This window comes from Cotesia glomerata, linkage group LG4 (genome assembly GCF_020080835.1).
Source record: "Cotesia glomerata isolate CgM1 linkage group LG4, MPM_Cglom_v2.3, whole genome shotgun sequence".
NCBI classification, from domain to species: domain Eukaryota; kingdom Metazoa; phylum Arthropoda; class Insecta; order Hymenoptera; family Braconidae; genus Cotesia; species Cotesia glomerata.
Window position 1 is genome coordinate 626684 of NC_058161.1, and position 21489 is coordinate 648172.

Sequence of the window (21489 nt, forward strand, 5' to 3'; positions counted from 1 at the left end):
TTGGTCACCATACCCGACATTTCTCAAGCGGATTCATTGGCGAACCGACGGGACACTTCCAAGCATCGCTAAACTCTTTGGAATTTGTCAATACGGCTTTGAGTCTTACGTGGCCCGGAGAATGTGAGTCTCGTAGCATCCATTTCAAGGACTTTGGAGAGTAATCCTCACACCATAGCTGTTTTTTTACAAAAATTACATATTTTATCGACTATCCTTGACTTTCGGATGGACTAGTCCAAAGAATATTAATTAGCCAACGCAATAAATGTAAATACAATAAATATAAGTTACTAACGTGAGCAAATCCGAGGAATAGCAATTGCTCGTGGGACAAATACGTGAAACCGGGTAAGTAAGGCTCTTGCCCGTGATGCGCCTTCCATCTTCTATAAGCTAGCACTGCCTCGTGGAGACCTCCGTTATCGGCGATGTTCTCGTTCAGAGTTAGCACTCCATCAATGTATTGGTCGATCTGCAAAAATAGTATGGATTTATTATTCTTCATTTAAAAATTTATTAAAATTAAATTAGCTTTTTTATTTAAAAAAAAAAAACTAGTCAATCTGCAGTCACTATGTGCCGAGAATTGCGAACTATAATAAATAAAATTTGGCTAATTATATAATGACTTTTGTTAAATTGTACTGTACTTTCTTAACTATTGACATTTATAACGATATAAGCTCATCCCGATGTTATACTCATCAAGAGCTTTCATTTGAGTGCCCACATGCATTTTTTATATATTTTTCATACATGCATATGATATATATAAATATATAAAATATATAAAAAATTGATGTGGGTACTCAAATGAAAGATCTCGATGAGTATAACATCGAGATGAGCTTATATATTTAAAAATGTTAATAGTTCACGAAATACAAGGTCATTTCTTAATTATTAACATTTTTTAAGATATAAGCTCATCCCGGTGTTACACTCACTAAGAGCTTTCATTTGAGTACCCACATGCATTTTTGATATATTTTTCATATATACATATATATAATACATATAAATATATTAAATATATGAAAAATTGATGTGGGTACTCAAATGAAAGGTCTCGATGAGTGTAACATCAGGATGAGCTTATATCTTAAAATATGTCAATATTTCACAAGATACAAGGTCATTTATTAATTATGTGTCTAGAGATAGAGTAAAAACTTGAAATTAATTACATCTTTCTCGTAGTATCCTTCGTAATGTTTAACAAAACAATCTGTCTTGCTGGAGTATTCAAAAATAGTCTCATTGCTCCACCACTGCCTCAAATTTCCTTGACTGTCATAATGTCTTCCGTCATTATCAAAACCGTGGGTCAGCTCGTGCCCCAAAATCGTTCCTATGGCTCCATAATTCAGCGCTCTGAAAGTAAAATCACTAAATTAATAATATTTATTTTTTATTTTACTTTTTTGCTTACTCCAAGCCGAGTTTGTAGAAAGGAAATTGTAAAATAGCCGCAGGTAGAGCTGCGTCCGTAAAATAATAATTTTTAATTTAATAAAATAAATTTTAACATGAAATTAAAATTTCCAGACACTTGATAATTTTTATTTAAAAATTGAATTTATATCATTTTTATTTAAAAACTATTTAAAAAATTATTTTTTAAAAATTGCATTTATAATTTTTTAAAGCCTCTAACTATGAAAATTTTTTTAAATAAATTTTTTTTGCCATAATTTATTTCTTAAAAAAATTTTTTAAACTTACCAAATGTCTCTAAATTTCAGTATCATATTTTAACTCTAATTATAATTAATAAAAATTAATTAAACATACTTATATGGTTGGTCATGAATGTATACACTGCATTAACATCAGTTGGATCCAAATCCCATCTAAAAAATTTTTTATTATTATTATTATTATTATACTCGAGTACTTTCTTTATTTATATACTGAGACACTCACTGATGCTCGTGGGTGTGATTCTTAACATGAAGAGACTTCAACTCCGTGTCAGTCATCACGTGGATGACGGACAAGATATTTTTCAAATACTGTTCTTTCTTCAGCTCTATCTAAAATATAAAAACAAAATTATTACGTGATTAATTATAATTATTATTACAGTGTTTCGAAACTAAAAAAGTTTAAATAAATCTTGCGCAATTAATCTTACCCCCTCGTAGTATTTATTGAGATCGTGCTCCCGAAAGAGCCACTCGGGGTACCCGATTACGTAAGCCATTCTGTTGGACTTGTCCAAGATTCCCAGGCGAGTTTTATTGTCGATCCAGCGAGATCTCATGACGATATCGCGGAAGGCAGCTCTGATGTGCTCCAGCATTTCGATCACATTCGGAGCAGTTATGTTGTGGAATCCTCGATCGACATACAGCCATGACACTGCCATGCCCATCATGTCATTGACTACTCCCGCGCAGTACAAGGACGGCGGATCGTAAGAAACTTCGACGTCTAACAGATTGTCGATGTAATCGTACCAAATGTTCCTGAGGTTCCTTGATGAGTAAGGTACTACTAGATCTACGACGATCCACCACACGATTGTTTCTACAAAATATTAATTTTTTAATTACTTATTTAATAAAAAATTTATACTGTGAGTAGAGTATTAGGAAATTAAATATATATGCATTTTTTTGCACTGTACTTTCTTAAATATTGACGTTTTTAAAGATATAAGCTCATCCCGATGCTACACTCATCAAGAGCTTTCATTTGAGTACCCACATGCATTTTTCATATATTTTTCAAATATACATATATATAATATATATAAATATATGAAAAATGCATGTGGGTACTCAAATGAAAGGTCTCGATGAGTGTAACATAGAGATGAGCTTATATCATTAAAAATGTCCATAGTTCACGAAATATAAGGTCATTTGTTAATTATTGACATTTTTTAAGGTATTAACTTATTTTGATGTTACACTCATCGAGACCTTTCATTTGAGTACCCACATGCATTTTTGATATATTTTTCATATATACATATATATAATATATATAAATATATAAAATATATGAAAAATTAATGTGGGTACTCAAATGAAAGGTCTCGATGAGTGTAACATAGAGATGAGCTCATATCTTAAAAAATGTGAATAGTTCACGAAATACAAGGTCATTTCTTAATTATTAACATTTTTTAAGGTATTAACTCATTTTGATGTTACACTAATCGAGACCTTTCATTTGAGTACCTACATGCATTTTTGATATATTTTTCATATATACATATATATAATATATATAAATATATAAAATATATGAAAAATTGATGTGGGTACTCAAATGAAAGGTCTTCATGAGTGTAACATCAGGATGAGCTTATATTTTAAAAAATGTCAATATTTCACAAGATACAAGGTCATTTCTTAATCATCTATCTAGTAAAAAATTTTACCTATCGTTTCTTCTTCAACGGAGCTCAGCAAAAACGCCAACTCTTTGAAGTAATCAATATTGACTACAAGAATTTTGTCCTTATTATCCAGATCCAAATCATCAATATCCTTGAACAATTCCTCCAAATACACTCGCCATATCTTCTTAGGCTCCAAAGATTTGTTCTCTGATTTTATAAATTCATCTGTTATAACTTGAAGATTATCAACCCACATATAATTTTCATCTTTAATATCTTCTTCCGACAATGTATCATTATCTTCCACTCCATACATCTAAAAAATCCAATAAAATTGTGAATATAAATAAAACAAATTTCTTCTTGATAAAAATTAATACTTACAAGTCTCAATAAATCATCTAACTCGAAAATAGAATCAACAACATCCTCAACAACTGTATCCAGTTCCTCAGAAATTTTATCTTCATCACAAGAGTCTTGCGTGCCGTTAGCCATCAACTCCTTGATGACAGCTATCGCGTAACTCTTCTCATTAGAACTTCTTTGTTCTGCCGAACCAGAGTCTTCACTTCGTTTAGCTTTGTCTGCTTTCACACTCTTCAATCGGTTTTTTATAACTTCATTTCTGTAAAATTAAAATTTTATTGAAGTAATAAAATCTAACTTTCCTTCTTTAAAAATATTCATTGAAAAAAAATTAAAATAATTCGTTTTATGCAAATTATATCTATAAATATATACTGAAAAATTAAAATCAATTGAAATGATTAAAAAAAAATTTTTTCAATGAATATTTTTAAACAGAAATTTGCAAGAAAGTATTAGAAAATCATACAGAGGCAAAGGACCCGACGAGCTTGGTACGTCGAGCAAAATAATATTCCTCCTGCTGTTAAGCGGGTCAGGAATCACATCAAACCCAATGAAGATTTCTTCTCCCAGTATTCTTCTCACTCTTGCCGCTACTTTCACAAAATCTTCAGACTTGTGGCCCATGGCTGGAGGTACCCGAGATAAACCCAAGTCTTCTAGTAAACTTAGCATTGGCGATAGCCCTAGAGTGTCCAGCGCAGCTGCAAGAGGTCGGATTTTTAATTAGCAACATTAAATTATGACTTTAAATTATTTCTTTGTTATTAAATGTGAACTATAAATAAATGAAATTCTGATTTATTAAATAATGAGTTTTGTTAAATTGCACTGTACTTTTTTAACTATTGACGTTTTTAAAGATATAAGCTCATCCCGATGTTGCACTCATCAAGAGTTTTCATTTGAGTACCCACATGCATTTTTGATATATTTTTCATATATACATATATATAATATATATTTTAAAGATATAAGCTCATCCTGAAATTACACTTATCAAGAGCTTTTATTTGAGTACCCACATGCATTTTTGATATATTTTTCATATATATATATATAAAATATATGAAAAATTGATGTGGGTACTCAAATGAAAGGTCTTGATGAGTGTAACATCAGAATGAGCTCATATCTTTAAAAATGTCAATAGTTCACGAGATAAAAGGTCATATACTGAATGGCTCTGAGGGAGTTTAGGTTCCAGAGTCAAAATTTTTCACCTATCTAAATCTCACCATTGTCAAGGCAACTATTATATAAAACTTTAGCTTGTTTAACAGCCCAGGGAACTTTTCCGGTAAAATTATTGCTCAACAAATCTCTGATCTTCCATTTAATCTTCTGACTTCTCTCGTGGAACCAAGAATTGAGCTTGTCTGGCTGAGAAGTAGGATGATTTTCCGACCACCTTCCACAAGTATACCTTTAAAATAAAAATTTAATTATTTACAGTCAAGTTTATGAGGGCACCTTGAACCTATTCGCATAATTGAAGACTCTCATTACGATATAACTTATATCCAACAATTTGAATCCATTAATAAAGCATTTGCTTGTACTCACTGATAGAAATCCTCGCATGGGTCTATAGTAGTGTCCATAGATTCTTTAAAACTGGCCGCTATTGTAAATAGAAAACAAATTATGTCATATCAATATAAATATACTTAAAATAAGTAGAGTAACACAGTGATATTATTACCCGTGCGAATACACTCCTCGGAATCACATAACGTAAGACTGCGCTTGACATGCAAATCTGTCAAATCGATAAATTTTCCCGTTAGTAGATCGATTATGACAATAATAGACAAAGATAATGTTGTATTTGAAATATATTAGATTGATTACTTACAAAGAACTCCAATTGCCAGCAGACCCGCCAGCAAACCAATTACCAGCAATGACAGAGCAAACAGTATAAATCCAGACCTGTTACTTGTTTTCTTTTTTTTGAAACTAAATTAAATAGTAATGAAAGTCAGGTGTACTTAGGCTCTCATATTTTATTAATAAATCCAATCGATCAAGAGCATACTTACTAAGTTTCCCGTGATTTAACAGGAACTAAATTTGTTGTGCTCTCGACACTAAATACCACGGGTTCATCATCTGTAACAAAGTTACAGAAGAAGAAATTAATTATTGTGAAAAAATCAAGAGATAAATATTAATAAAAAGTTTTTAAAAGCTACGACATTAAAGTTAGCCAATGTTTTTTATTTTTTTATTATTTTTTTATTGAAAAAATTAGAAAAAAAAATATTTTTTAAAAATTGCACTTACAGTTTTTCAAGTTTTTTGCAAATAAAATTTTTTTTTTTAGTTTTTTTAAGAAAAAAAAAATTTAAAAATTTTTAGATGTCCAACTTAATTTTCCAAGTCACTTGACTTTTTTTTAATTTTTTTTTTTCAAAAAAATTGCATTTTTTATTTTTTAAAATTTCTACATGTCAATTTTTTTCCTCATTTTTTTTTTTGCTATAATTTGTTTATTAAAAAAATTATCAAATATCTGGTAAATTAATTTCCATTTAAAAGCTACGACATTAAAGTTAGCCGACATTTTTTATTTTTATTTTTTTTTAACTATTAAATTAGAACTAAAAAATATTTTTTAAAAATTGTACTTACAGTTTTTCAAGTTTTTTGCAAATAAAATTTTTTTTAAGAAAAAAAAATCTAAAAATTTTTAGATGTCGGCTAACTTAATTTTCAAAGTCACTTGACCTTTTTTTAATTTTTTTTTAACAAAAAAATTATTTCTAAAAAATTGTATTTTTTATTTTTTTAAATTTCTACACGTCAATTTTTTTTCTTCATTTTTTTTTGCTATAATTTATTTATTAAAAAAATTACCAAATATCTGGTAAATTAATTTCCATTTAAAAGCTACGACATTAACATAAGTATATAAAAAGTATTAACTTACGCGGCTTGTTCATGCTTATTGTCCCACTGACCGGATCGAACTGACGACACATAAGAATAACCGCGTGTAGGACAACAGAGTGTCCGAGTGAACGCGATTTCCACCGGTTCCGATGCTCTTTTACATGCGATAACTAGCTTCCAGCCACTTTCCAGTTCCATGCTTAATCAACTTCTTGTAAGTCCCGTTACTTGTTTTTTATTTAAGATTTTTATTATTTATTTATTTTTAGAAAACATACTATTGATGGAATATAGGTTACGTAAATAATAAATATCAATTGTAATTAAAGTAATAACAAAGTAACCATCGCTTACTTAAACTTCTTAGCTGGTGGTGAGTAGAATGAGAAGTAATAACTGTATGAGCTACCAGGAGAAAGTAAGCGGCATAAAAGTTAATACAATTACGAATTAATGATTTCGAGCCGTCAAATTATTGCGAAATCTTCAGTTTGTAGTTATTTAACAGCAAAAAACATAAAATATTATGGATTACATGGAAAGAAGAAATAACGTTGAACTTTTCATGTATTTATAGTTATATATACTTACAGTTATAGTTATGTATTTATAAATCCAGCTTATCAAGATACTACCTGGTACGAGTAGAGTCGATTGTAGATTATAGCATGTCATCTTTTTTTCTTCTTTTCTTGTAAAGTTGTTTTGTAAATTACTTTCCAATTTGTTTTTGCGTGGGACAGTTTCTGAAAAACAAAAAATTTTACAATAATTAATCAATTAATTGTTAAATATTTATTTATAAAATTCAAAATGACAGTTTAAAAAAAAAAAGAGAACAGCTGTAGCGCAATTCAAAATTTAAACTGTAGTTGCAGCGCCTCTGATGCTGAAGAAAGAAAACAAAAATTTTAATTAATTATTTGGCATGAAAATATTTAAAATAAAGCTAGCCGACATTTAAAAATTTTTATGATTTTTTTAATTAAAAAATTATTAGAAAAAAATTTTTCATTCGTTAAAAACTTCAAAAACTACAAGTGCAATTTTTAAAAAATATTTTTTAGTTATAATTTAATAAATTAAGCAAAATAAAAAAATCAAAAATGTCGGCTAACTTTATTATTATTTATTTGGCGCTAAAAATTCGAGCTCAACGCCTCTGTGAGCCAAAACCGGTAAGCAAAAATTTTTTCCACCAAGTTTAACCTAGTTTTAATTTAACTAGAGCTCTAATTATTTAAACAGTTAACATTTATAATAATAACAAAGTAAGAGGCCTAAGAATGCCCTTAATTGCAGTGTGTACGCATGTCATTGGCTTGGTTTTTAAATATTTACAACAATAACAAGAACGTAAAAAACAACAGTGTGAAAGGTATAATCCGTAATTGATTTTTCGTCCTTTGTTACAAAAGTCTAATAGCGTTTTATATTTTTATAATACTAATGGAAGACTGACATGTTTTTTTTTTTTTTTAACGGGGGTCAGGAATCACGCTTACGCTTCCACGAGCTGAAGATCGCGATTATACTCGGCGAGAAAGAATGATGAGGTTAATATCCCGTGCGATGCTACTGTTTGGACAGTCGGTTTCCCTGACGACACGCGATTGATTGTTTGCTGCGAGTTATCTATTAGCTGCATGTAAGCGTTTGTATTATTTATGGTTTGTCATATCATATCATATTATATAATATGATGGATATATATATATATTTCTTCTTATTATTTAATCATAATTATGCTAGTTATTTCTGTTATTTTTGTCATATTGACATTTTAATTTGATAGAAATATTAGTTATATTTTAGGGTTGATATATCAATCCTAAATATTTAAAAGATTCCAAAACAAAATCATTAGAAATATAGTCAATGCCTTGGTTTGTCTCCAACGCTATAATCTTAACAGCCGAGACCAGTGATTGCAGTTTCAATCGGCTTAGCGAAACGAATGGAAATTTTGAAAAAACGTTTTTAGAGATAATAGATAATTTAATAAACTATTTCACCACAAAGCGTTTTTTTCAAAAATTTCATTCGTTTCGTGAAACCAATCGAAACTGCAATTGCTCTGCTGTTGGGAGCGCGACAGAGATAGTTCCGTTGAACTCCGTGAGAGCAAAGCGAGAAAAAGATGGTCTCGCCTGTTAAGGGACCTAGGTATACCTACTGTCAAACTGGAGATTACAATTTAAAGCAAAACACTTGGTATTTCTGATTCGGAATTAGAGATATTAAGATGTATTCAAATCAGATGATTTTAAATAATTTAAAATTAGATTTCTTAATCAGGGATGAATGCAGAATTTAAATTCATCCCAACCTAATGGCAACTGAACTAATACTAATCAACGCGTTACCAATTCTGGTCAAGAATACTGATTCAAAAGAATTAATAAGTGGTCACTTTATATGCAAACTGTATGTCTATATATAGACAAAAAATGTTCTTGAATCAAATATACAATTCGGCTACTCAATTTCAAATCACAGTAACTGACAATTTTAAGATTTTAAAAAATTTTTCTTATTAAAAAAAAGTTTGCGCGCCAAATTGATAAAAAATTTAATTTATGAATAGAAAATACTTGAATATGAATATTTTTAAGAAAAAACACTTGAAATTATGATCTAAAAGTTATAAGAAATGCAGCAATACTAAAAAAAAATCAGGTATAAAAATTTTGCAGTTACTGTGTTTTAAAATTGAGCAGCCGAATTTTAAAAAACTTAATATCCTTGATTTGAGTAGAAAGATTATTGATTTAAGGAAATTTTACTTGATTCAAGAATTTTTCATCTTGATGCAAGACAATTACCCTCTTCAAAATTATATTCTTTTTTTGAGAATTTTTCTCTTGAATCAAGTTAATTTGTTTTTCGGTGTACAAACAAAAGAATTGAAATTATTGAAAAGAATTCGAATTTCATCATTTAAAATTTTTTTCAATCAATATTTTCAAACAAGGCAATTCTGGTAAGAATTGTTGTATGAGAAATTTTGAAGTGGGTAATTTTTGCGGATTAATAAAGGCGGAAAGCCATTAAAAAGAATTGAAAAGTGATCACTCTATATGCAAACTGTATATCTATATGTACAAACAAAAGAATTGATTAAAAAAAATTGAATTTAATGTTTTTTAATTATTTTCAATCAGTATTTTTAAATAGGGAACACACTTGTTATAAAAATAATTAATTGTTCTATTGAACAGATTTTAATTAAAATGAATAAGAAAGAAAAAGGGTTGATATGAGGAATAATAAGACATTATTTATCACAAGACATATAAATGAGCATTTATTGAAAAATAAATAGATTCAAAGTCCTGAATGAAATGTTGGTTTTACAAAAGTATTGACAGGATAGAAATATATATAATGTAAAATAAAATAACGGTGAAGTTATATCCATTTTGATATCACATGCCGCACAATTTTAAATTTTAAATAAGATGCAGGGGGACTTTATTTATACGTTAAGTAGCCTTGGTCCTGGTTCTTCGAGTAGTCCATATCACAGTTTAAGATTTTCGAGTAATCCAATAATTAATAAATATTTACGCCGCTATTTTATCAAAAGAGGTGCAGGGTGCAGCCAGATGACGTTGACTAGCCATAGTTAGACGACTGAAGATCGATTAAGGCTGGCAGTACTGTCTTAATTACAATGCGGCTTTGGTATCACTGTGACGATGAGATTTGAGTATTTATTGATGAAGATGGGATGCTGTGACTGGACTGTCCGTCGAACCAGATGGTTATCGCTCGGTAACGTGGCTGGGATCAGCTTAAGCCCATCCGTGTCCGTGGTGTTCGTGGTGGACTTCGTGTTTGACGAATTTGATTTCGGGTTCGTGGTGTTGGACTTCGTGGCCAATGAGATGTGGGTGGTGGACCTTGGGGTGGTCGTAATGGATTCTGGTGACATGGGGATGAACCTTCAACTTGAGTGGTTCAGGGTGGAGTGGTGGGATTGGGTGGGGTTGGGGAACGTGGATGGCGTCAACATGGTGAGCGTGGTGGTGCTGCAAAATAAGTTAATAAAATTTTATTAATTTATGCTTGATAGCTTACGAAAGTTGTTCATGATTAAATGATATGCTAACTAATGACAGGCATTAATTAACGCCATGGTATCTATAAAATGGTTAGATAAACTCGGTGAAAGTCCTCCAGTTAGAAAATTATCATTTTATGACATGATTATCCATCGTCTATTTGTTTTACGACTTTGCTCCACTTGGTCGAATTATCCGACCGGTTTATTAGTGGACTGAGATTACCTTGTAACCGTGGTCGTGATAGCCGTGTTGGTAGGCGTAGTGAGGTTGATGGTAACTGTAGTGCGGCTGGTGGTAGCTGTAATGAGGCTGGTGGACTACCGGATGAGAGTGGTAGCCGTAGCTCCATGGATCCTATTTAAATCAACAATAGCACTAAAATCTCTGGTTTTATATCAGATGAGACATGCCAGGTGGTGGTACTTGCTGATGTCCTCAATATGGTTCCATGTGATGATCAGATGCGTGATTAATTATTATTGGATGGATAAATTGGTTACTTTTTGATTGACCGAGATGATTAACACATTTTATAGACACATGACATTATATGACCATGCATAGGCATTCATTTTGAAAAGAGTATTAATTGTTAAACAGATTTTTGAAAGTATTTTTGAGAACGGAAAATATGGATTTATTAAAAATGATAATTACCTCCCAGCCTGGGTAAGCAGCGACGGCGGCCACAACGGCGAACAAAACAATCTGGAAGAAAATATTCAAGCCAGTGTTAATATAATGCAAAATTAGCAAATTGGCTGTAGAATTAATTACTGTAATGTAATTAATATATTCTACAACTAACTAACTTACCAAGACTTTCATATTGGAATAGTTAGTGTATCTTGTGACAAGACGGGTAGAACTACCTGACTTAGGGTTAGCGTCGTCAGCTTTTATAGTGAGGCCCTGCCCAGCCAGAACCAAGATTGGCACTCGGGCGGGGATCGGTTGTACTTGGACAATCTAACGTTTCTAACCAGGGGAGGTTCCTTTCACCATTCGCCTGCTTCTATCCTCCACCGATACGATAGCTTCCCTTCTGCTCGGGTACCACTCAAGTGTATCAATAATTATTTTTAATTAGCAACCCTGGCAAAAAACGCCGGCCCACACAACTGGTATCATGCAAATAGACCAACACTCTACTTGACCAAGTCTACTTACACATCTATACACACACACATAAGCACTTCCTGCAATGAAAATTTCTCATTTAAATAACGTTTTTACACGCAACTTATGCTTATGCTTATGCTGATTTACTTAGTCTAGATTTTATTTAATAATATAAAAGTAAAAATTACGCAATTTTTAGATCTGCTAGTTAATTTGCCGATCAATGTCCCCTAGAACTTGGTCATCATTAGATAAATCCTAGAGCAAGGTCGATCATTAGCGGAGATGCCTGTACCTTGGCATGGATTCACTTTATAGTTATAAGGCCGGTTAAGATTTTTTTTTTTAGCGGGTATCTCGACAACTCTTAACTCGATTATCGCCATTTCGAGAGTTTTATGGTTTAAAAAAAAGGCATGCAACTAGACTAGGTTATTACGTGTTTGCAGAGATTGACTCGCCCATTTTCTTCGTCATCGGTGCATAACTTCTATACCATATTTTTCATTTCCTTTTCATTAGCTTCATTTTTTATTTATTGTTATAATAATAATTTTTGATCATTATTATTATTTAATTAAACATATAAAAACTTTCTAAAACATAAATAATTACAATTATCTCAGCATCATATTTCCACCATATTTTAATAATTATATTTCACAATTTTTCATTGTTCTAATAGAATATAAATCCGCAATTGCCAAATATCCTTTTAGAATTCATTTGATACCTCCTTATAATTTTAACAATTATTACATTGTAAGGACTATTATCCAGTTTTTTATATCAACATATTTTATCAAACTAGTTTTACGCAATAGCTTATAAATCGAATAAAACACCCCTTGCTTATTAACATCATCTTGAGTGTTTTATTGTAATATTGCATTAATATCCAAGCTGGATATTAATGCGCACAGTCGTTGTTTTGGTTGCGAAAAACCTGGAAAGTTTAACGATTCCCATTATTTTGTAACGCGTCAGTTATTACGGCTATGCTGTACTGTACTTTGGAGGTCTGATGGATTATGTTAGACAAAAGAATGCAATATGGGCACCTTGCCGATTGCTACCGATGGAAAACCCTTCTACGGCTGAACAATAACCGAGAATTCTAGTTACACTTAGTTGCTTCTATAAAAAGTAAATTTTGAATTTGATTATTAAAATTAATAACTTTGTTTAGGATTAGCTGTTGCTTGTTTGGTTTAATAGCTATCAGGAGAAAAACTTGTAAAATGAAAGAAAAATGCAATAAGTGCAATGATTAGGCGAATACTCGCTCCAGATTCTAATCCAAGGATGCCGATGTCGAAATAAGTGAGCAGCGACCCCTCCGGCTATTTTGATTCCCATATCTGTTGCTCGACAAATGGACATTTTTTAGATCTAGAAAGTATTGTGCGCTAATCATTTAATTAATAAAAAATTTTTATCGCTTATGCCCAAATTTTTCAAAAATTTGCAAAGTAATGTTGTGAAGAATCAATTACAATAACAATTTTTTATCATTATTACTTATTGTAGTTAATTAATTATGATGGTCCTTAAGGAGGACTTGATCAAGAATCAAAATTTAATAAATAAAAATTTTAAAAGCCTGATGATGTGAAAAATAACACTTGAAAATAAAATAAATGGATGGGTGAATTTTATACAGACATCATAATTGCATCCGCTAGCGTTCCAACACCTGATAATCATATAATGAATAATGATAAATAATACTGCAATCATTGTTGCGTTTCTTCCTTCCAAGTAAGTAGTAAAGTGCTGTCTGCTTTACGAATTACCTGCGATATAACCATATTCTATTATAGGTTACCCAGCAACTTGCTGATGGTTATTGTGTTACCTCACAGGGAAATGTTACGTGATATTCTTCAAGATTGTATCAGACATACAATAACATTTGTTCACACAAGTGTCGTCGGTGATTTATCAGCCTTAACGAAGAAAGTTATCGCCTGTAATTAGTCATTAGTTATTCATTTATTTATTATATCTCATACGCGGAGATAGTGACTAATTGGAGGTAATTAAGGCTATTGTTAAGTACTGCCCTCTAGTTTTAACCCATTGATTATGGAATAGAAATTTCTTCATCACCTTTATGGTAATTTTTTAAATTAATTAAAGTGTCAATCAAAAAGAAGAAAATTTTTTTAGAATTTTGCAATAATCTCAATTTTAAATTAAATTATTTGGAGTTTTTATTAATTATAGTTTTAATTTAATCAGATAAAGTAATTCTGAAGTGAAAAAAAATTTTAATGGCGCCGGATTTGCTAACAGCTGATTGAGAATTATGTCTAGTAATTTATATTGATGGATTGGCTTTAATAAATATTAATAACTATTATTAGATTAAAAAGATGTCACCTCGTAACAGTAATCTAGAGCTCGAGGCAGTTTTTTTTATAATAAAAATCTGACTCATTGATAATTAAATAAACTAAAAGAATTTAAATAGCGGAAAATGCAAGTGGCAATAAATCATAACTGAAAGCCCGTTAAATTATAAATAATTTGTTGAACAAAATGAATTTTTTTGCTGAAAATAGTTACAAAAAAGATAATGAAATATTTATTTAGCCAATTATTTTTAGAAAGGTTTTACTTATTACAAGTAAACTGCATTAGAATTAGAAATTGTGTAAAAAGTAATAGATAACCGATTATATTTTTCGTATTTGTCACTTTCATCTAAATATTTTCCATGCTAGTGTTGAAATCCATAAATTGCGCAAGTTTTAATATCAGTAAATATACATACGAATATTTATATCTAATTAAAGTACATAAACCCGCTCGGACAACTCTTGCGTAACTAAGTAATAATTCTAAGCGCTTTTGAATAATTCCGCCAGGCAGCGTCAGCGCCATCTTTGCCGCGCACTTGGAACTTTTCAAATTTAACCGGGAAGTGGCGCCATCTGTCAAATTAAATCCCACCAGATGGCCAAGTATTTTTCCACACTTTAAATTATTATAATTATTAACAGTATTAATATACAAAATTAGTTTGTCTTTTGTTTTACGTAAAAAAAAAAAAAAAAAAAACAATTAACTATCAGGTAAGTAAATAATTAAAATATATAAACATTTAATGCTACTCAAAATAAGTAGTAATTATTTTGTGACATTAAAATTAGTAATGATAATTTTTTCATTTTTTTAAAATAAATTTGTAAATTATTTTTTCAAATTGCATTTTTAATTTTTAAAAATTTAGATTTTTTTTTTATAATACTAAAGTTAGCCATCTAAAAAATTTAAGAATTTTTTTTTATTGAAAAAATTATTACAAAAAAATAAAAAAAAAAAAATTTCATTTATGAAAAACTTGAAAAACTATAAGTGCATTTTTTTTTTTAAATATTTTCTAATTATAATTTAATAAATGAAAAATAATCAAAAAATTAAAAACGTCGACTAATTTTAGTGTAGTTTTTTTTTTTTAATCATTTGTTAAAAAAATTTTTTAATTAATTTTCATATTTTTTTTTTTTTGTGTGTTAACAGGTACCCGCCATGAATAAATATAAACACAAAAAGTAAATAACACTGAAAGTGAAGGGAGTGAGTCCGTCGGACAGAACTGTTCCAAACACAAGGGAGTGTGCACGTTCCACGCGTGTTCTCAGTAAAGTACACAGAGCAGAGCGGAGTGACGTCATTGTAATTTCGTTTAGTTCCCCTCTACAAGTTTATCCGAGTTTGTCTTCCGATGAGTTGAGTTTTGAAAACAAGAATTGACTAGAGTGAGAGTAAGCCTCTAAAAACGAACACTTAAAATTACCTAAAATAATTTCAACACCTTAATACCAATAATTAAAAAAAAAAATAATTTTTAATATCTCGAGGAACAAGAAGAAGCAGCGGTGGCTCAGATAAAAACAAAAATAAATAAAGGTGGAATTAAAAGTTTATATTGACTCTCTGTCTCTCTCAGAGTCTGGCGGTGTTGGTTGGCATTACAGTAAACCAATCACACTTATAATACTTACTAGTGCTGGTGCTTGGTGATACTGTGAGTTCTGTTGTATGTTGTTGTACCATCACCCTCGATCCTCGATATATCCACGAGCGTGAGACGTGAGATACTCTTTGTGTGTAAGCGTGTAAGTGAACTGTGTCGGTCCTCGTCCATTGATGTGTACATGATTTCCCGTAGCAGAACCAGTCTGTTGCGGTGTTGTTTTATTCCGAGTCAATTCTCCGAAAAATAAACTATTTAACTATACATAAATAATTATCCGCGGTATTATAATAATAATAATAATAATAATAATAATAATAATAATCATCAACATCAACAACAACAATGGATACCCATCTAAGGGAGCAAGTTATGATAAATCAATTTGTCCTGGCCGCTGGATGTGCCAGAGAACAAGCCAAACAATTGCTCCAGGCGGCTCATTGGCAATTTGAGGTGAGTCTTTATGAATTTTCATTTATTTTTTTATTTTTAAATTTAAAATAAGAACCGGAGGTCTGTAAGTTAATTCAGTGTAGTGCTTTAGCGTAGATTCCATTCATCAGCATTCACCAGCGGCACCTTACAATATTACCATCCAACATACACGTAAACAAAGCCATTGTAAAATGGCCGACTTACTATTACATCCTATCCGTCCTATCCGGGTTCATTTAGTTTTTTTTAGATATCATGGTAATTTTATTTAAAAGAATTTATTGATTATGATGGGCAATAAGTCGGACTTTTATTGAGTCCGCTGTAATTTATATTTATGATTAGTAAATTGACAAATGTTTTTAAAATAATCATCACATCCTGATCTGATGATTGTGTTGATAAACTTATGTAACCCATGACCGAATGTTACTTTGTGCCACTCGGCTATTGAGCAATACATTATTTTTATTTTTATTCGTCTTCTTGTTTACTATTATGAATTATTTAGTATTTATTTTGAGGATGATGTTTTTTTTTTTTTTTTTTTTTTTTTTTTTTTTTTTTAAATTATATTATTGACTGACTATTTTATATTTGTACTTTTAAAAAAATTATTTTTGTTAATATTTAATATGCTTAGAAAAATTTATTGGATTTTTTAAGTATTTTTTGTCATAAATTTAAATAAGGAAAAAAATTACATCATAAAAAATTAACGCGTATATTTTTTAACATTATAAATGAATTATTTAATATTTATTTTGAGGATGATTTATTTTTTTTTTTTTTTATTGACTGACTATTTTATATTTGTACTTTAAAAAAAATTATTTTTGTTAATATTTAATATGCTTGGAAAAATTTATTGGATTTTAAATATTTTTTGTCATAAATTAAATAAGGAAAAAAATTACATAAAAAATTAAAACGCGCATTTGTATTTTAACAATATAAATTATTTAATATTTATTTTGAGGATGATTTTTTTTTTTTATTGACTATTGTATATTTTTACTTAAAAAAAATAATTTATTGTTAATATTTAATATTAGAAAAAAATATTGGATTTAAAATATTTTTTTTCATAAATTAAATAAGGAAAAAAATTACATAAAAAATTAAAACTCGCATTTTAACATTATATAAATTATTTATAAAAGTACAAATAATGGTTTGTATATTCAGCATTTAATTATTTTTTAATTAAGAAAATATTTTTCGGATAAAAGAATTATTTAAAACTACTTAATGAAAATAATTTTTTTTTTTTTTACAATAAAGATAAAAATAAACACAATAAATTTTAATACAAAGGATATTTTTTTTAACTTACAATCAGTGTAATTAAAAGAATATTTACATTGAAAAAAAAATAAATTAAAAAAATTGAATTTTTCTGTTGAAAAAAATATTTTTAAACTTTGTGTAATTACAAGATAACTACTAAAGATAAATATAAATTGGTTATTTGAGGTGAGCGTTGAAATCAGGACTTGCCTAGTAAAGTAAAGTAAACGATTATTTAATGAAATATATTAAAATTAAAATATAATATAAATTTAAAATAATTATAGGAAAGGAAGCTGAAATACCACCGGTTATGATAATTCTCGGCTATCACTGATATGGGATTATTTATACAAAGAGATTATTGGCAGCAGTACAGCAGCAAGTACATGCAGCGAATGCGAAAGTCGTTTAACTAGAGACTGAACAACCAATCCTGACAAAATGTTTCCTGTCTATTGCTATTGCTACGTACAAAGTAGACATAGTAGCAGTTTATGAAGCATAGTGGCGAAACTTTTCCTTTCGTGTGTAAGCACTACACAAGCATTGCTGGTAACCGAGAGTCAATAATTCACGCTCAGATTAGATACAACCGTACGTGTCTAACAGAATTATTGACACATGTCATATTCTACCTCGCCTATCAGATTTTACATTTTTATTTTTATTATTATAATGTAGTATCTGTGAAGAAATGATAACAATTAAATTTAATAGCATACGAATGACGTATCAACGAGTGAGAGATTACCTCTTGAGATTTTTTTTTGTTATTGTAATTTAGTGTTGTCGCAGCTGTTATTAATAATTTTTATTATTATGTTTTCCGCTGTAACCATGCCAACGATAAGTTTTAGATGGATATTTTATCGTATTTATTTATTATTTCAGGCTAATTAATAACCAGCAAACAATTATTCAATTTTGTTATTATTATAAAAAAAAAAAAATTTAAGTTCGTAATAATAATAATAATAATAACTAATATGAAATATAAATAAATAAAATTTTGCTTTGTTAAATAATGACTTTTGTTTAATTACACTGTACTTTCTTAAATATTGACGTTTTTAAAGATATAAGCTCATCCTGATGTTACACTCATCAAGAGCTTTCATTTGAGTACCCACATCAATTTTTCATATATTTTATATATTTATATATATGTATATATGACAAATATATCAAAAATGCATGTGAATGCTTAAATGAAAGGTCTCGATGAGTGTAACATCAAAATGAGTTTATATTTTAAAAAATGTCAATAATTAAGAAATTACATTCTATCTTGTCAACTAATGGTATTTTTGAAAATATAAGCTCATCTTGATGTTATACTCATCAAGAGCTTTCATTTGAGTACCCACATGCATTTTTCATATATTTTATATATTTATATATATGTATATATGACAAATATATCAAAAATGCAAGTGGGTACTCAAATGAAAGCTCTCGATGAGTATAACATCAGAATGGACTTATACTTACAAAAATGTTAAGAATTAAGGAACTATTGTTACATTTTGTTAATTAATGATGTTTTTAAAGATATAAGCTCATTCCGATGTTACAATTATCAAGAGCTTTCATTTGAGTACCCACATGCATTTTTGATATATTTTTCATATATACATATATATAATATATAATATATATGAAAAATTGATGTGGGTACTCAAATGAAAGCTCATGACGAGTGTAATATTTTGGCACTTAACAAAATTCTATAATAATAATATAAACAAAGTGTTTCAAAATATTATTATTATTATTATTATATTTATTTTGAAAAAAATTTTTAATTATATTTAAAAAAAAAAAAACGAAATATTAATATAATGTTATATAGATAGATTCTATTTAGAGAGATGGTCGATAACGATTAGTGCATACGACAGTTTCCAATAATAATTTTAGCCTCTAAAGGTCACTGATTATTCGAACAAGCACAACCTTCTTGTACTTATAGTAATAATCACCTGTTTCAAGATTAAATAAATAATTTATTTATAAATCGTCTTTTTATTGTTTCAGACTGCGCTTAGTATATTCTTCCAAGAAGCGGCAATACCATCCTGCCCACAAGGACGTGGAGCGCATTTAGGTCAGGTGTGTATCGTATGGACAAATAATAATAATAATATTTTTAATATTTTTTATACTATATTATATTATTAATTTAGTATCGATAGTATAAACAACTCTATCGTGTACGATAGTAACTTTCTATTTGCATTTAAATAACTTGTATTAATTGTCTATCAGCTAGATACTATCTTAGACCCGTTTGCGCTTATCTTTTGATAAACGTGTAAATAATAAACAAGTAACAGCGAGTAGTTATGTTGAAAATAAGTATTAGTAGGTATCTTGATTCAATGAATGAGATATAGGGACTGATATTGAATTGATAAATATATATTTTTGTAATTAAATTTGAGAGTCACTGGATGATGAGTAAAAATCGTCACTACACTAGGTTACTATTCTCGGCTGTAACATTCCGATAAGCCTCGTGCCAAATCCACACTACTTTTACCAAACAGACAACTAAGTAAATTTATTTCACTAGACTATTATTATTCATTAGCATTATTTTTTTTATTATTTCAAATTTTTAATAAAAAAAAATTTGTTTTGCTCTTAAAAAATTTTTTTTTATAATTTTAAAAGCTCTAAAATTTATAAAAAAAAATTTTTTCTATTATTTTAAACACTAAAATTTATAAAAAAGAAATTTCTACAATTTTAAAAACTTGAAAATTTATAAAAAACAATTTTCCACAATTTTAATAGCTAAAATTTCATAAAAAAAATTTTCTACGATTTTAAAATCTATAAAATTTATAAAAAAAAATTTTTCTTGCTCTTAAAATAAATTTTTTATGATTTTAAAAGCTCTAAAATTTATAAAAAAATTTTTTCTATAATTTCAAACACTCTAAAATTTATAAAGAAGAAATTTCCATAATTTTAAAAACTCAAAAATTCATAAAAAAACAATTTTTCACGATTTTAAAAGCTGAAATTTCATACAAAAAATTTTCTACGATTTTAAAAACTCTAAAATTTAGAAAAAAAATTTTTCTTGTTCTTAAAATAAATTTTTTACAATTTTAAAAGCTCTAAAATTTATAAAAAAATTTTTTCTATTATTTTAAACACTAAAATATGTAAAAAAGAAATTTCCACAATTGTAACAACTTAAAAATTTATTAAAAAAAAATTATTCTTTAATTTTAAAAGCTCTAAAATTAATAAAAAAATTTTTTCTTTAATTTTAAACACTCTAAAAATTATAAAAAAGAAATTTCTACAATTTTAAAAACTTAAAAATTCATAAAAACAATTTTTCATAATTTTAAAAGCTGAAATTTCATAGAAAAAAATTTTCTACGATTATAAAAACTCTAAAATTTATGAAAAAAATTTATCTTGCTCTTAAAAAAATTTTTTTATAATTTTTCAAGCTTTAAAATTTATTAAAAAAAATTTTCTATAATTTTAAAAGTTCTAAAATTTATAAAAAAAATTTTTTTATAATTTTAATCCCTTTAAAATTTATAAAAAAGACATTTTTTTTAATTTTAAAAACTTAAAAATTAATAAACAAAATTTTTCTTTAATTTTAAAAGCTCTAAAATTTATAAAAAAATTTTCCACAAGTTTAAAAATTTAAAAATTCATAAAAAAAATATTTTCCATAATTTTAAAAACTAAAAAATTTTTTTATGATTCATATTATCACTATTATTACAACTATTATCATTAAATAAACCTATTAATAATTTAATATCAAACATTACAGATAACGCCTTGTAATACACCTGCAACACCTCCGAATTTTCCCGACACATTGTTGGCTTTTCAAAAGATGTCTGCAGGTGACAAAACGCCCTCAGGTATGTATAATCTAAATTAAAAAAATTTATCAATTAAACTAGACCTTG

The 21489-nt window shown here is 28.4% G+C and overlaps 3 protein-coding genes and 1 long non-coding RNA gene across 5 annotated transcripts in view; 2 read left to right on the forward strand and 2 right to left on the reverse strand.

Annotated features, from left to right (window-relative positions):
* Positions 1-8196, reverse strand: LOC123263151 (endothelin-converting enzyme homolog). 2 transcript variants are annotated; one of them, XM_044725697.1, is made up of 19 exons: positions 8091-8196; positions 7264-7374; positions 6983-7112; positions 6666-6905; positions 5776-5845; positions 5589-5692; positions 5436-5492; positions 5297-5354; positions 4969-5156; positions 4197-4434; positions 3743-3986; positions 3398-3674; positions 2141-2535; positions 1930-2039; positions 1798-1856; positions 1436-1484; positions 1191-1377; positions 299-475; positions 1-178 (listed from the first exon to the last, which is right to left on the reverse strand). In XM_044725697.1, the coding sequence occupies exons 4-19, from the start codon at positions 6715-6717 to the stop codon at positions 5-7; spliced, it is 2439 nt and encodes an 812-aa protein (XP_044581632.1). In that variant the 5' UTR covers positions 6718-6905; positions 6983-7112; positions 7264-7374; positions 8091-8196; the 3' UTR covers positions 1-4. The 2 variants fall into 2 exon arrangements, with proteins under 2 accessions (XP_044581632.1, XP_044581631.1); XM_044725696.1 differs by having other exon boundaries at positions 7220-7374.
* Positions 7831-13247, forward strand: LOC123263164. The gene is made up of 3 exons (XR_006509108.1): positions 7831-8006; positions 8121-8276; positions 13010-13247. It is a non-coding gene; the product is annotated as an uncharacterized LOC123263164 (long non-coding RNA).
* The window catches only part of LOC123263148 (putative 1-phosphatidylinositol 3-phosphate 5-kinase), a 24595-nt gene continuing 13014 nt past the window's right edge, over positions 9909-21489 (reverse strand). Inside the window, exons 5-6 of the mRNA XM_044725689.1 lie at positions 11356-11406; positions 9909-10662 (exon numbers count right to left, since the gene is read on the reverse strand). Coding sequence (XP_044581624.1) covers positions 10426-10662; positions 11356-11406 — 288 coding nt within the window. The 3' untranslated portion in view covers positions 9909-10425. The remainder of the gene's footprint in view (positions 10663-11355; positions 11407-21489) is intronic.
* Positions 15349-21489, forward strand: part of LOC123263162 (UBA-like domain-containing protein 2) — a 6896-nt gene continuing 755 nt past the window's right edge. Inside the window, exons 1-3 of the mRNA XM_044725709.1 lie at positions 15349-16261; positions 19574-19648; positions 21348-21441. Of these exons, the coding sequence (XP_044581644.1) occupies positions 16151-16261; positions 19574-19648; positions 21348-21441 (280 nt within the window). The 5' untranslated portion in view covers positions 15349-16150. The remainder of the gene's footprint in view (positions 16262-19573; positions 19649-21347; positions 21442-21489) is intronic.